This window comes from Phodopus roborovskii, unplaced genomic scaffold, assembly GCF_943737965.1.
Source record: "Phodopus roborovskii unplaced genomic scaffold, PHOROB, whole genome shotgun sequence".
Classification (NCBI taxonomy): domain Eukaryota; kingdom Metazoa; phylum Chordata; class Mammalia; order Rodentia; family Cricetidae; genus Phodopus; species Phodopus roborovskii.
In genome coordinates this window covers 294811-308523 of record NW_026126547.1, presented here as the reverse complement: position 1 = coordinate 308523, position 13713 = coordinate 294811, and the positions used below count along the sequence as shown (strand labels likewise).

The window sequence follows — 13713 nt, the reverse complement described above, 5'->3', positions numbered from 1 at the left end:
AATGGTGGCTCACATCCTTAATCCTAGCACTGGGGAGGCAGAGACAGTCAAATCACTGTGACTGGTCTACAAATAGTTCCAGGACAGCCAGAGATACACAGAGAAACCCTGTTTTGAAAAACCAAAAACCAAACCAAACCCAACCAAATCAAACCAAACCACTATCACCACAACAAAACCTGACAGTTATTAAATGTTTACAAAATGTCAGGTGCTTCTAGCATCTCAAATGACACTCGAGGTGGTTGAAGCAGCTGATGTCATGGCACTACGTTCCATTGCTTAGGAAATAGAGCCATCTACATGGCTACGCAATATCGTGCATACGTAATCCGATTTTTACTAGTGAACAGTTGTCGCTAACAGAAAATCGGAATGAATCTCATGTCAGCAAAAGAGCAACTACCTCGTTTTCTAGGTGGACTTTCTCCCAAGCCAGGATCTCTTCCTCTAATATGCGGAACTCAGTGTCGGACAGCCTGTCCTGAAAATCTTCATCCGCAAAATTGCTTGCTGTCCTGCCACCAGGCGGCGTGGCACTGATGGTTCCCACGGTATGTACGGGAGCTTCGCAGCAGCTGTGGAGTGGCTTCTGTGTGCCTTTAATTTTCTTGTAAGTGTCGCAAAGGGTAGAATCACCCCAACTTTTTAATTCACTCACGTGATTTCTTTCTTTGGCATCCGAAAGCCCTCTGGACTCACTGAACTTCGGCATGTATCTGATATCTAACGGCCAGTCCATGTGTTTTGGTTCTGTAGATTTTTTCAACTTGCTCTTGAACTCACAGCCTTCTTGCTTTTCACCCAGACACACTTCTGGGCATCTACATCTTATCTTTTTACTTTCTGTATTTTTAGAAGATTTCTCCTTGCATATATGAAGGGATTCCTCTATTTCAAACTTGTTACCTTCATAGTCTAATTTATTCTTCCTTAAGGGAAATTTAGAGATTGACTGGCCACTGTTTTCCACAACCTGAGAGGACCAGGGACATGGAAAGACGTTTCCAAGGCCACCTTCCTTCTGTTCGGGAAAGGTCTGCGGTGCTTCAGACACCAGCGCTGCAGCCCCATCTCTGTCCTCACAATCAAGCACATCACCGGCCAGTTTAGGGGAGGCCAACCTGAGGGGTGGTTTTCCTGTACAGTCATCACGTGATCGCTCTTCCTCTTGGTGAACATAGCTTTTGACAGGTTCACAAACATCACCAACCTTCTGGCTTAGCTTGTTTACAACAAGTTGCAGAGCGTCTTTACCCTTCAGTTTGTCTCCTATCAACGCTCCCCTGAGCACTTGCCCCTTAGCAGATCTTGAATGTTTGGCCATATTTTCTCCATCAGAAGATGTGCTCATCTCTGGCTCCTGCCCTTGCTCTTGGAGTTGTAAAGGGGGAGCGCTTGTCTGCTTGCCTGGATGCTGGGATGCTCTCTGAGGCAAGGAATGTTTCTCTAACTTATCCTTGGCCTTGGAAATCATAGCACATGAACAAAAATATTAAAAAAGGTTTAATGTGCACCATTTGGCTTTTCATAATATATATTTATTTACACAGAAATCACACAAACAAAATTAACAAACAAAACTACTTTAGTGCCAGTGAGATGGTTCAGAGAGGAAATAACAGTGCTTGCTACCAAAGACTGACATGACAGTCTGAGGTCATACCCCCAGAATCCTCCAAAGAGACAACTAATTCCCCCAGGTTGTTCTCTGATCCTCAAAGGTACTGAGATATGTGCATGCTCCCACAATAAATAAATAAATAAATAAATAAGTAAGTAAATACATAAATAAAAATACCTTATATACCTGAGTCCACCCCATAGAGAACATAACCCAGGAGACTTAACTACTTAACACTACTATTTAGACTAATTCTCACTTGGTGTGTGCTAGGTAATTTTAAATACCACAAGAACATTGTCACATAAAAAGTTTGTATTTCACCATTCCTAAAATATTGAGCCCCGATGTTCAATGGCATTTATTTAGTCTCTGAAAATCAGTAACTGAATAGTAGTAGAGTTAAGATGTTCACTTCCAAAGGGTGACACCATATGTGCAAAACAAATTAACATTATAAGAAGACAATTTTGACGTGATGTTTGAATAGCCTGCAGATGTGATGGTTTCCTAAGCTTTGCCAGTTGAGATAAGTTTCAAGAAGTATGGCAAGCCTTACCAAGAACAGATGCCTGGGAACACTGATGCATCAAGTGTCTAAAACATGCCAGGTCCTTCTCTGTGCATGGGCCACATGCACCAGAATCTACAGGTGGATTCTGGGGTATGATCTCAGACTGTCACTCTTTGGTGGCAAGCACTTTTGTTTACTCTCTGAACCATCTCACCAGTCCTAAAACATGTCAGGTTCTTCTCTCTATAGTCAGGAGAAGAAAATGACTTTGGAGGTGATTGTTCTATTGCCGGTTTCTCTGTTATTTCAGGATATTAAGAGGTAAACTATGGAAGGCTGGAGAGATGGCTCAGTGGCTGTTCTTCCAGAGGACTGGAGTTCAATTCCCAGCGTTGTCACTGAGACTACACATATAACCCCAGTTCCAGGGAATCTGGTGCCCTCTGCTGGTCTCCATGGGCACTGCATGCATATGGTGCACAGACATAAGCAGGCAAAACACCCAAAGACTAAAAAGAAATAAAACTGATCGTCTGACCTTCCTTTCTGAATCTCATTAGGACTTTTACACATCAAAATATGCCAAAGAATCATAGGGAACATCAAGTAACCTGGGATCATTCTTCAGATTGTAGAATTGTAGATATTAGTCACAGCCCACCCCACGCATGCACACACACACCATAACAGTTTTATTAAAATGACTCTTACGGAGTAGCAGAATTGTACTAATCATCCATATGAAGAACCAGGAACCAATCACCAGGACTGAGGTAGGGAGTACACACTACCTTGTTAATTCTACATGAGAAATGTGAGGAAATAATTCTCGGCAGGCATGAAGGGTCACTATGTATGTCCCCTTGGCTGACTACCTCAGCCCTGTGTGATGAGGCACGCACCAGTATGCCTGACCCCCGTTCATTCTGTAACATCACTTGATGCTTATTTAAAAATAATAGAACACTAAGGAACTAATACTTCAGAATCTCAAGGCAATTTTTCATCTGTCTCCTTGACTAATCCCAGTGTTCATGTGATCTCTATAAAATGTAGTCTCATGTCAACGAATTATGACAATTATTACTGTGATTTGAAAAACATATACATCTCGCTCTAGTTACCTCTATGAAATGACAGTAACAGCAAAAGAAAATTCAGAGATTTGAAATCTCTTCAGAAAGAAGGTCACTTTACAAAAGAAGGCAGCGCAGGAAGCCTGCAGAGGTGAGCCATTCTTTTCACTAGTTTGTTCTTTGAATGGCGTCCTTTGCTATACAGAAGCTTTCCAGTTTCATGAAGTTCCACTTGCTGTTGGTCTTTGTGTCTGTGCTGGGGTGTCCTGTTCCACAGGTCTATTCCTCACATTCTGTCCTATCAGATTCGGTGTATCTGCCCTTATGCCGATGTCCTCAACTCATTTGGGTTGAGTTTTTGAAAGGTAATGAGTGTGGATCTATTTGCATTCTTCTACATGGAGCGATCCAGTTAGATGAGCACCATTTGTTGAAGATGCTGTCTTTTCTCCAGTGTGTCTTTCTGGCTTTTTCTTTTAGTCAAAAGTCAGGTGTCTGAAGGTGTGTGGACTTATTATGTCTGGTTCTTTGTTCTGATTCCATTGATAAGTGTGTCTGTTTTTAGGCCAATACCATGTGGTTTTTATTAGTATATCTCTGCAGTATAACTTTAAATCTGAGATGGTGATTTCTTCAACAGTTTTTTTTTATATTATTCAGAGTATTTTAGCTATCCTGTTTGTGTGTGTATATGTTTCCATATTAAATTTAAGATTATTTTTTCAATTTCTGTGAAGAATTGTGTTGGAATTTTGATGGGAATTGCATCAAATCTGTAGATGGTTTTTGGTAGGATGTCCATTTTCATTATATCAATTGTAATGATCCCATCTTCTGATGCATTAATTTCTCTCCTCAATGTCTTAAAGTTTTTATTGTACAAGTCTTTCATTTGCTTGGCTAGAGTAATTCAAAGATATACATTTTCAAAGTTGTTCAGTTTCCACGAATTTGTATACTTTATGCTGTTGTTAATATCAAGCTTTGATCCATGGTAGTTAGATAGGAAGCAGGGTGTCATTTCAATTTTCTTGCATCCATTGAGACTTGATTTGTGTCCCAGTATGTGGTTAGTTTTTGAGAAAGTTATGAGCTGCTGAGAAAAAAGTTTATTCTTTTGTGTTTGGGTAAAGAGTTCTGCAAGCATCAGTTAGGCCCACTTGGTTTATGATGTTGTTTGTTCCAGCATTTCTTTGTTTAGTTTTTGTCTAGATGACCTGTGTATTGGTGAGAGTGAGATTTGAAGTTACCAACTATTACAACATGTGACTTTAGCTACAGTAGTTTTAGTAGTTTATTTTTTTATTTTTTATTTTTACAAACTTGGACATCCTTGTATTTGGAGCACAAATATTTATAATTGCAATATCTTCTTGATGGATTTTTCCTTTGATGAATATGCATCATCAATATAATAGCACCTGACTTCTCAATGGAGACTTTAAAAGCCAGAAGGGCCTGGACAGATGTTTTAAAAACCCAGAGATGTGAGACCAGAATACTTATCCTGCAAAACTATCAGTCATAATCAACAGAGAAAGAAAAGCATTCCATGATAAACCATAGTAGTTTCTATCAATCCAGTCCTACAGAAGGCACTAGAAGGAAAACATCAGTCTGGAAGGTTAATAACACTCTAGAAAACACAAAAAATAATGCTAGACCAGTATATCAAAGCGAGGGATTCTCACAATAAAAACAAAGCAGGAATCAATAAGCAATGCTTCCCTATCCCTTGTGGTTAGTCTTGCTTTGAAGTCTATTGTGTTAATATTAAAACGGCGACATCTGCTTGCTGTAGTTCATCTGCTTGGAATCCCTTTTTCCATCCCTTTACTCTGAGCTGATGTCTGTCCTTCTTGGTGAGGTGCTTCTTGGATGTAGCAGAAAGGTGGATCCTGCTTCCTAATGCAAGCTGTTAGTCTGTATCCTTTTTGTGGGAAATTGAGACCATTTATATTGGAAGCTCTTAATAAGCATTATTTATTTATTCATTTTTTGTTTTTTTTTTATTGTGGAAATTTCCCCCTCTTTTGATTTACTGGCCTAGGATTATTTATCCCTTGTGTTTTATTGAGTGCTATTAACCTTTCAGACTGATGTTTTCCTGCTAATGCTTTTGGTAGGACTGGACTGATAGAAATTAGTGTGGTTTTATCATGGAATATTATTCTTTCTTTGTCAGTTGTGACTAATAGTTTTGCTGGGTATAGTATTCTGGGCTGACATCTTTGGGTTTGTAGAACATCTTCCCAGGCCCTTCTGACTTTCAGACTCCACTGAGAAATCAGGTGCTGCTATAATGGGCCTGTCTTCATATGTGGCTTCTTATTTTTCCTTTCTTTGTTCTGTACATTTAGTGTTTTTATTATTATGTGTCATAGGTGATTTTCTTTCCTGGCCCTGCTTATTTGCTGTTCTGTATGTTTCTTCCACACTGATAGATACTCCCTTCTTTAGGTTAGGGGCATCTATGATTTAATGGAAAACACATTCTGTGCTGTTACCCTGGGTTTCTTCTCCTTGTTATTCTTAGGATTGGTCTTTTTTTATAATGTCTTGTATTTCCTGTATGGTCTGTATCTGGACGTTTTTAGATTAAACATTTTCTTTAAATGAGGTACCCAGTTTTTCTATCTTGTCTTCAGTGCCTGAGATTCTCTCTTCTGTGTCTTTTAATCTGTTGGCGAGTCTTATCTTATTTGACATGTTAAGGTTTTCATTTCCAGTTTTATTTCAGCTTGGGTATTCTTGGTACTTCTATTTGTTAAATTTGACTTTCATGTTTTGTATTTTTTTTATTATTTCCTTCAACTGTTTGCTGCATTTCTATCGTCTCCAGTAAGGCATTTATTAATATCCTCTTTAAGGTCTTGAACATATTAATAATTGCTATTTTGAAGTCCTTGTCTTGCGCTTTTCAGCTAAACCGCCTTTCCCAGGCCTATTGCTGTAGTGCTGATGGCTTCTGGAGGAAGCATTTTGCCTTGACACTTTGTGTTTGTGGTTTTGTTCTGGGCTTGAGGCATCTGGAGTTAGGATATTTGAGTTGCTTGGTGTAGATGTCTGATTTCATTTTGTTGGTTGACTGTTTGGCTCATTGGTTGCTGTTGCTCACTCCAGACCCTAGGCAAGTGTGATGGCTGTGGGATCTATGTGTGTCTATGGGTTGATGGATGATATAGAGGCATGGAGATGAGCAAGAAGGAAAGAGTAAGCAGGGCAGCAGCAAAGACTAGAGGGACCCTGGGGCCCCACCAAGAGGTGGCATCCTCAAGAAATGGCAGTAAGGTGTTAGGGGAGGAGGGGTTCTGCTGCACAGGTCTATGAGTAAGTCTGGAGAGAAGAGGATGACGGGGTTAGAGAGACTCTGGGTCTGCCACTTTATGTGTGTGTGTTTTTTTTTTTTTTAATTTTTTTTTTTAAATTTTGCATGTCGATCCCAGTTTTCTTTCCCTCCCTCCCTCCTTTCTTCCCTCCCCTCCCTCCCTCCCTCCCTCTTACCCTCTCTTCCCCTTCACATGCACCCTGACCACCCTCCCCTCCCATCCCCCCACCCCCATTCCACATGTAGGGCAATGCCATCCAGTTGGGGTCATGTAGATCTGACAGGTCATGTGAAGTAGGGACTAGGGCTTCTCTCCTGTCTCTAGGTTAAGGCAGTTATCCCTCCATGTGGGATGTGTTCGCAAGGTCCTTTTGTGCACCAGGGATACATCCTGGCTCCACTGTCTGAGGTCCCTTAGACTGCTCAGTCCTTCTGGCTGAGACCCATATTCAGGGGGTCCTGAGTCAGTCCCATGCTGGATTCCCAGCCATCAGTCTGGTGGCCCGTTAGCTCCTCTTTGTTCAGGTCAGCTGTCTCTATGTGTTTCTGCAACCTGGTCTTGTCCTCTCCCTCTGCATCTGGATTCTAGTTCAACTCAGTGTTTAGTTGTGGGTGTTTGCTTCTGTTTCCAACAGGTACTAGATGAGGGCTCCATGATGGTGGATAAGTTAAAGTATCATGTGATGTTAGACATGTAAAACTTTACTTTAGAATCACCCTGGTTTTCCTAATTCTGTACTAATAGCAGGCACATAGTTCTTCTTAGCTTTTTCAGATGCTATGGAAGTTAAAGCTAATAAAATCATACATTTATCACTATTCAAATATTAGATTTACAAACCTCCAAATACTTTCCAGATACTGTACAAATATTGGAAACTTAGACCCAACATAGACACACTGCCCTAGTCAGTTCCACACTCAGCTGTGACACCCATAGTCACTAAATCTTTACATGTGGGTTCTTTTGGGGGTGCTTAAAGGATACAATCCTGAGGGTCCCTGAGTTTCAAAGTTGAAAGAAATTTTATGTTAATACTTAAATATCGATATTGAGGCAGGGCAGCCATGGGGTAGAGCACTAATTACATACACATGGATCTGGGCTCAAACACACAATTAAAAGGAGGAGGGGGAGCAATAAATACTAAAGGCAATCAAGCTTTTGGAGAGCGCTACCAAGTGACTTTAGTAGAAGGGATACTTGAAAATGCTGACAAGTGTTTTTCAGAGAGAGTGTAGATTCTATTATTGCCCATCTCGCTTTTCATTCTTTGATGACAGACACTGACTCTTAGAACATACCACAACTGTTAAGTGGGTCACTGGATGTGCCCGCGTGTGTTTCTATAGCATGGTGACATTATTATGAGAAGACAAATCTGAACTGCACACAAAAATGCAACATCTACATTTTAAAACGCTTTTTCTGTTTTTTTTTGTAACTTTCTTTTAAAATTTAAATTTGAAACAAGCTTGTTTTACATGTCAATTCCAGTTTCCTCACCCTCCCCTCCTTCCCTGTCCCCCCCCAAGCAATCCCCATCCCATCCCCTTTCTGCTCCCCAGGGAGGGTGAGGCCTTCCATGGGGAAACTTCAAAGTTTGTCATATCATTTGGAGCAGGGCCTAGGCTCTCCCCCATATGTCTAGGCTGAGGGAGTATCCCTCTATGTGGGATGGACTCCCAAAATCTATTCATATACTAGGAATAAATACTAATCTACTACCAGAGGCTCCATAGACTTCCCAGTTCTCTCAACTAACACCCACATTCAGGGGGTCTGGGTTGGTCCTATGCTGGTTTCCCAGCTATCAGACTGGGGTGCATGAGCTCCCCCTTGTTCAGGTCACCTGTTTCTGTTGGTTTCTCCAGCCTGGTCTAGACCCCTTTGCTCATCACTCCTCCCTCTCTGCAACTGGATTCCAGGAATTCAGCTCAGTGTTTAGCTGTGGGTGTCTGCTTCTGCTTGCATTAGCTACTGGATGAAGGCTCTAGGATGGCATATAAGGTAGTCATCAATGTCATTATCGGGGAAGGGCATTTAAGGTAGCCTCTCACTATTACTTAGATTGTTAGTTGGGGGTCACCTTTGTAGGTCTCTTGATATTTCCCTAGTGCCAGATTTCTCTTTAAACCTATACTGGCCCCCTCAATTATGGCATCTCTTTCCTTGCTCTCCTCTATTCTTTCCGTGACTCAATCTCCCTGCTCCCTCATGTTCTCTTCTCTCCTCCTCTTCCCCCTTTTCTTTCTCCTAACTCCTTCTCCCCTCCCCCCATGCTCCCAATTTGCTCCAGAGATCTTGTCCCTTTCTCCTTCTCTGGAGGACCATGTATATCTCTCTTAGAGTCCTCCTTGTATCCTAGCTTCTCTGTGGCAGTGTGGATTGTAGGCTGGTAATCCTTTGCTCTACGTCTAAAATCCATATATGAATGACTATATGCCATGTTTTTCTTTTTTTGTTACTGGGTTACCTCACTCAGAATGATTTCTTATAGTTCCACTCATTTGCCTGCAAATTTAAAGGTTACATTGCTTTTTTTCCACTGAATAGTACTCCATTGTTTAAATACACCACATTTTCTTTATCCATTCTTCAGTTGTGGGGCATCTAGGATGTTTCTAGGTTCTAGCCATTACAAATACTTCTGCTATGAACATAGCTGAACAGATGTCTTGGTTGCATGGATGTGCATCTTTTGGGTGTATGCCTGAGAGTGGCAATGCTGGATCTTGTCATAGACTGATTCTCATTTTCCTGAGGAACCGCCATACTGATCTCCAAAGTGGCTGTATGAGTTTACACTCCCACCAGCAGTGGAGGAATATTCTCCTCTCTCCACATCCTCTCCAGCATGAGTCGTCATTGGTGTTTCTAATTTTAGCCATTCTGGCAGGAGTAAGATGGTATCTCAGAGTTGTTTTGATTTGCATTTCTCTGATGGCTAAGGATGTTGAGCACTTTCTTAAGTGACTTTCAGACATTTTAGATTCCTGTATTGAGAATTTTCTATTCAGTTCTGTATCCCACTTTTTAATCGGACTATTTTGTGTTTTGGTAACTAGCTTCTCGAGTTCTTTGTATATTTTGGAAATCAGCCCTTTGTCAGATGTGGAGTTAGTGAATATCTTTTCCCATTCTGCGGGTTACGGTTTTGTTTTGTTGACCGCGTCCTTTGCTTTACAGAAGCTTTTCAATTTCAGCAGGTCCCAAATGTTCTTTCTTTTTCAAGTATAACAGATGAAGAATCCTCTGCATTGCTGAGAGTGTGGCTTAGTAGTTGGTTTGATAACCAACACCCTAAAGACAGGATGTAGGAATACAGCGGACACCTTCATTACTACGCTGCTAATAATTCTTGTTTTTCTTATGGTATAATTAATTTTCTTAAAGTACCACAGTAAGGGGTAGAAATATGACTGGGTAGTTAAGAGCATTGGCTGTTCTTCTAGAGGTTTGTTTTCAGGCACCCACACCAGGCAGCTCACACAACCCACATGTAACTGCCTAACTCCAGTTCCAGAGGATCCAACACGGCTCTCACCTCCACGGGTAAAAGCATACAAGGTGCCCATATGCACATACATACATACGAAAATAATAACAAATATTTAAAAAACTCTACATGATAATAAAGCAAAAAACCATTGAAGTAATAAAAATCTACATGTCTCCATTAGGTAGTTAGAATCATAGGACATCAGAAAATTCCTTGGTCACTATGATAAATTACCATACTAAAAAATTTAAATTTATTTTATGTGTATGAGTGTTTTGCCTGCATGTATGCCTGTGTGCTATGTGTGTGCCTAATTCCTATATAAGTCCGAAGAAGGTTGTAGTGGGTGGTTGTAGTGCAGACCTTTAATCTCGGCACTCAGAATGCAGAGACAGGTAGATCTCTGAATTCAAGGGCAGCCTGATCTACAGAATGAGTTCCAGGACAACCAGGGCTATGCAGAGAAACTCTGCCTAAAAAAAAAAAAAAAAAAAAAAAAAAGAAAGAAAGAAAGAAAAGAGAGAAGGGGAAGGAGGAAGTAAAGAAGGAATGAAGGAAGGGAGGGAGGGAGGAAAGGAAGGGATGGGGAAAGGAAGGTAGGAAGGGACGGACATCTGAATCCTGGAACTGGCACTGTGTGGTTCTAGGACCCATATCTAGGTCTTCTACAAAAACAGCAAGTTTTCTTAACCACTGAACCAGCTCTCCAGCTCTGTGACTAGATTATTTTTGTAAGCATGAATATAAATAAAATTGTATTAGTGCATTAAAAAATGACCTAAAATTATTTGCCCCATAAATACTCCCCAAGGTTTAATTTTGCTATGTTCTGGGGGAAAGTTTACCTAATTTAAGGTTCACAACATTTTGCATTTTTCTTACCATTTCTTCCTTCAACCCCTGCTGCCTCAAAGTACTTACTATCCCTCAGTGAGGGTTCAAAGTGTAAGCCAATTGACTAATTCTGATTATGTAGGATGTTTTCTCTGACCAACTTTCAGTATAAAGGATAATAAGTAGATTGTTATTGAATTTAAGGATAAATGTTAAAACAATTCATACTCAGAACAAGAAGACTAACCTCAAAGAACTTTACCTTTGTGTCAAAATTATATTCGTCCTTTCTTGCTGTGGGCTCAGCATCACTACGATCAGGTTTGGTGAAGAACCTTCAGGATGAAAATGTATAATAATGAATGAGTTCTGGTTCTTTAAAAACTGGCTCTTCCCATCTGTGATATTGTTGGGCACACTGAAACTGTGTTATGTAGAAAACCTACTTCTCTGTGCTGAGGTTCAACAACTCGTTTTACACTATAACCACTATACTTTTCTCAGAGAGAATTAGCAAGGTTTTTGTATTGGTCTTATGAAGAACATATGTGATTTGAATGTTTATCAATGACAGTCTTCTAATTCATTTGAAGCTAACCACATATAAAACATTTGTCTTTAATAAATGCACAGGTTAAGATCAATCCATTTTGTAGTTTTTCATAGGAACTGGAGAATGCTGTACCAATAATACTATAATCAGAAAATTATGAGTGTATTATCTGATTAAAGTCAAATATAGTTGGTTATGAAATATAGGAAATAGAATTGTAGGATGCAGGAGACTATATCAAGGTCAAATAAACTGCTGCCACTTAGTGTGCCCAGATAAGTCTCTAAAATCCTGATACCATGTGGACTTTCAATCGGCTCTATACAAGCAAAGGAATATGTGTCTGTAGGAAATAAGATAAAGTAATGCAGGAAAACAATAGCAACAAATGTGCTCGTTGTCAATGAGAAGACAGTAGACAAAATTTAAGGAAGCAGGCAGCAGTAGTAGTTCAATGGAGATATGAATGGGGTGTCAGAAAAAAGAAGCCTATAGCAGTGGTGGCACTTGAGAGACAGAGACAGTGAGATCTCTGTGAGTTTGAGGCCAGCCTGGTCTATAGAGTGAGTTCCAGGATAGCCAGGGCTACACAGAGAGACACTATTTAAAAAAATAAAAAGGAATTCAAATAGCTTCTGGACAGATTTAAACATTGCTAGCTGAACATTCTCTACATATTGAAATGATTTACTACCAGAAAAATAATTTCTCTCCAGAAGCTACATGATTGTGTTATGTTTAAAATCAACGGCACCATGGTCACAGGTTTGAGACCTGCCCTAAATCCTTCCCTGGTGAAGACAGGCATTGGTTATGCCTGCAACTGTAAAATTATTAAGACCATGATTAGAGCACCACCATGCTTGGTGGGAACACTGTACATGAGTGTGCACACACCTGGACTTTGGGAACTGATGCTATATGAAGTAATTTCTTGGGTCTATTGATTATGCAGAAGAGCAAGAAAACACCCTGAGAAAGTGCACAGGCTAATTACATGAGCCAGCTTCCTGACAATTACAGGAAGTACCAAGTGTCAGGTATGTCATGTGGCAGTGAGCCAGAGAGCACTAACAAACTCTGGTTTCTGTTTTCTCTACTTAAATTAATCTTTAAAGCCTTACCTTAGTATAGAGCAGGATTTAGAACTTTCAGCTGCTTTTAAAGGTAAAGGAAAAGTATATTATTAGTCAGCAATATAAAATAATAGAAAAAAAAGAGGTAAGTATAATGCATTAAAACTCTATAATGGTTCTAGTTCAAGTTTGACTCAGTGTTTAGTTATGGGTGTTTGCCTCAGTTTCCAACAGGTATTAGATGAGGGCTCCATGATGGTGAATAAGTTAGTTGTTGATCTCATTATCCAGGAAGGGCATTTATGGTAGCCTTTCCACGAATGCACAAATTGTTAGTTGGCGTCAGTCTTGTAGGTCTTCAGACCTTTCTCTGGGTTCAGTTTTCTCTTCAAACTAATATTGGCTCCCTCTTTTATGTCCTCTCTCTCTCTCTCTCTCTCTCTCTCTCTCTCTCTCTCTCTCTCCCTACCCTGACTCAATCTTCCTAGTTGCACATGTTTTCCTCACCTCCCCCTCTCTTTCTCCTACTTCCATTCTCTCTCTCTCCATTCACTTGCCCCCCCCCCCACTTCCCCTGAGCTCTGGGGGACTTGTCCCTTCCCCCTTCTGTGGGGAACTTTATGTGAATCTCTTAGAATACACCTAGTATCCTAGTTCCTCTGGTGGTATGAATTATAGGCTGGTGATCCTTTGCTTTAGGTCTAAAATCCGTATATGAGCGAGTACATACCATGTTTCTCTTTTTGTGACTGGGTTACCTCATTCAGGATGGTTTCTTCAAGTGCCATCCACTTGCCTGCGAATTTCAAGATGCCATTATTTTTTTCTGCAGAGTAGTATTCCATTGTGTAGATGTGCCATTAACCATTCTTCAATTGAGGGGCATCTAGGTTGCTTCCAGGTTCTTGCTATTACAAATAGTGCTGCTATGAACATAGTTACACAGATGTCTTTGTTGCATGGATGTGGATCATTTGGGTATATGCCTAAGAGGGGGATTGTCGGGTCCTGTGGTAAACTAATTCCCATTTTCCTGAGGAACCGCCATACTGTTCTCCAAAATGGCTGTATGAGTTTGCACTCCCACCAGCAGTGGAGGAGTGTTCCCCTTTCTCCACATCCTCTCCAACATGAGTCATCATTGGTGTTTCTAATTTTAGCCATTCTGGCAAGGGTAATATGGTATCTCAAAGTTGTTTTGATTT

General features: G+C 40.4%; 1 protein-coding gene across 1 annotated transcript in view; it reads right to left on the bottom strand.

The window, feature by feature from the left end:
• LOC127233883 (putative coiled-coil domain-containing protein 144C) overlaps window positions 1-13713 on the bottom strand; it is a 135833-nt gene that overhangs the window by 41234 nt on the left and 80886 nt on the right. The window contains exons 15-17 of the mRNA XM_051200554.1: window positions 12557-12590; window positions 11142-11214; window positions 407-1465 (exon numbers count right to left, since the gene is read on the bottom strand). Coding sequence (XP_051056511.1) covers window positions 407-1465; window positions 11142-11214; window positions 12557-12590 — 1166 coding nt within the window. The remainder of the gene's footprint in view (window positions 1-406; window positions 1466-11141; window positions 11215-12556; window positions 12591-13713) is intronic.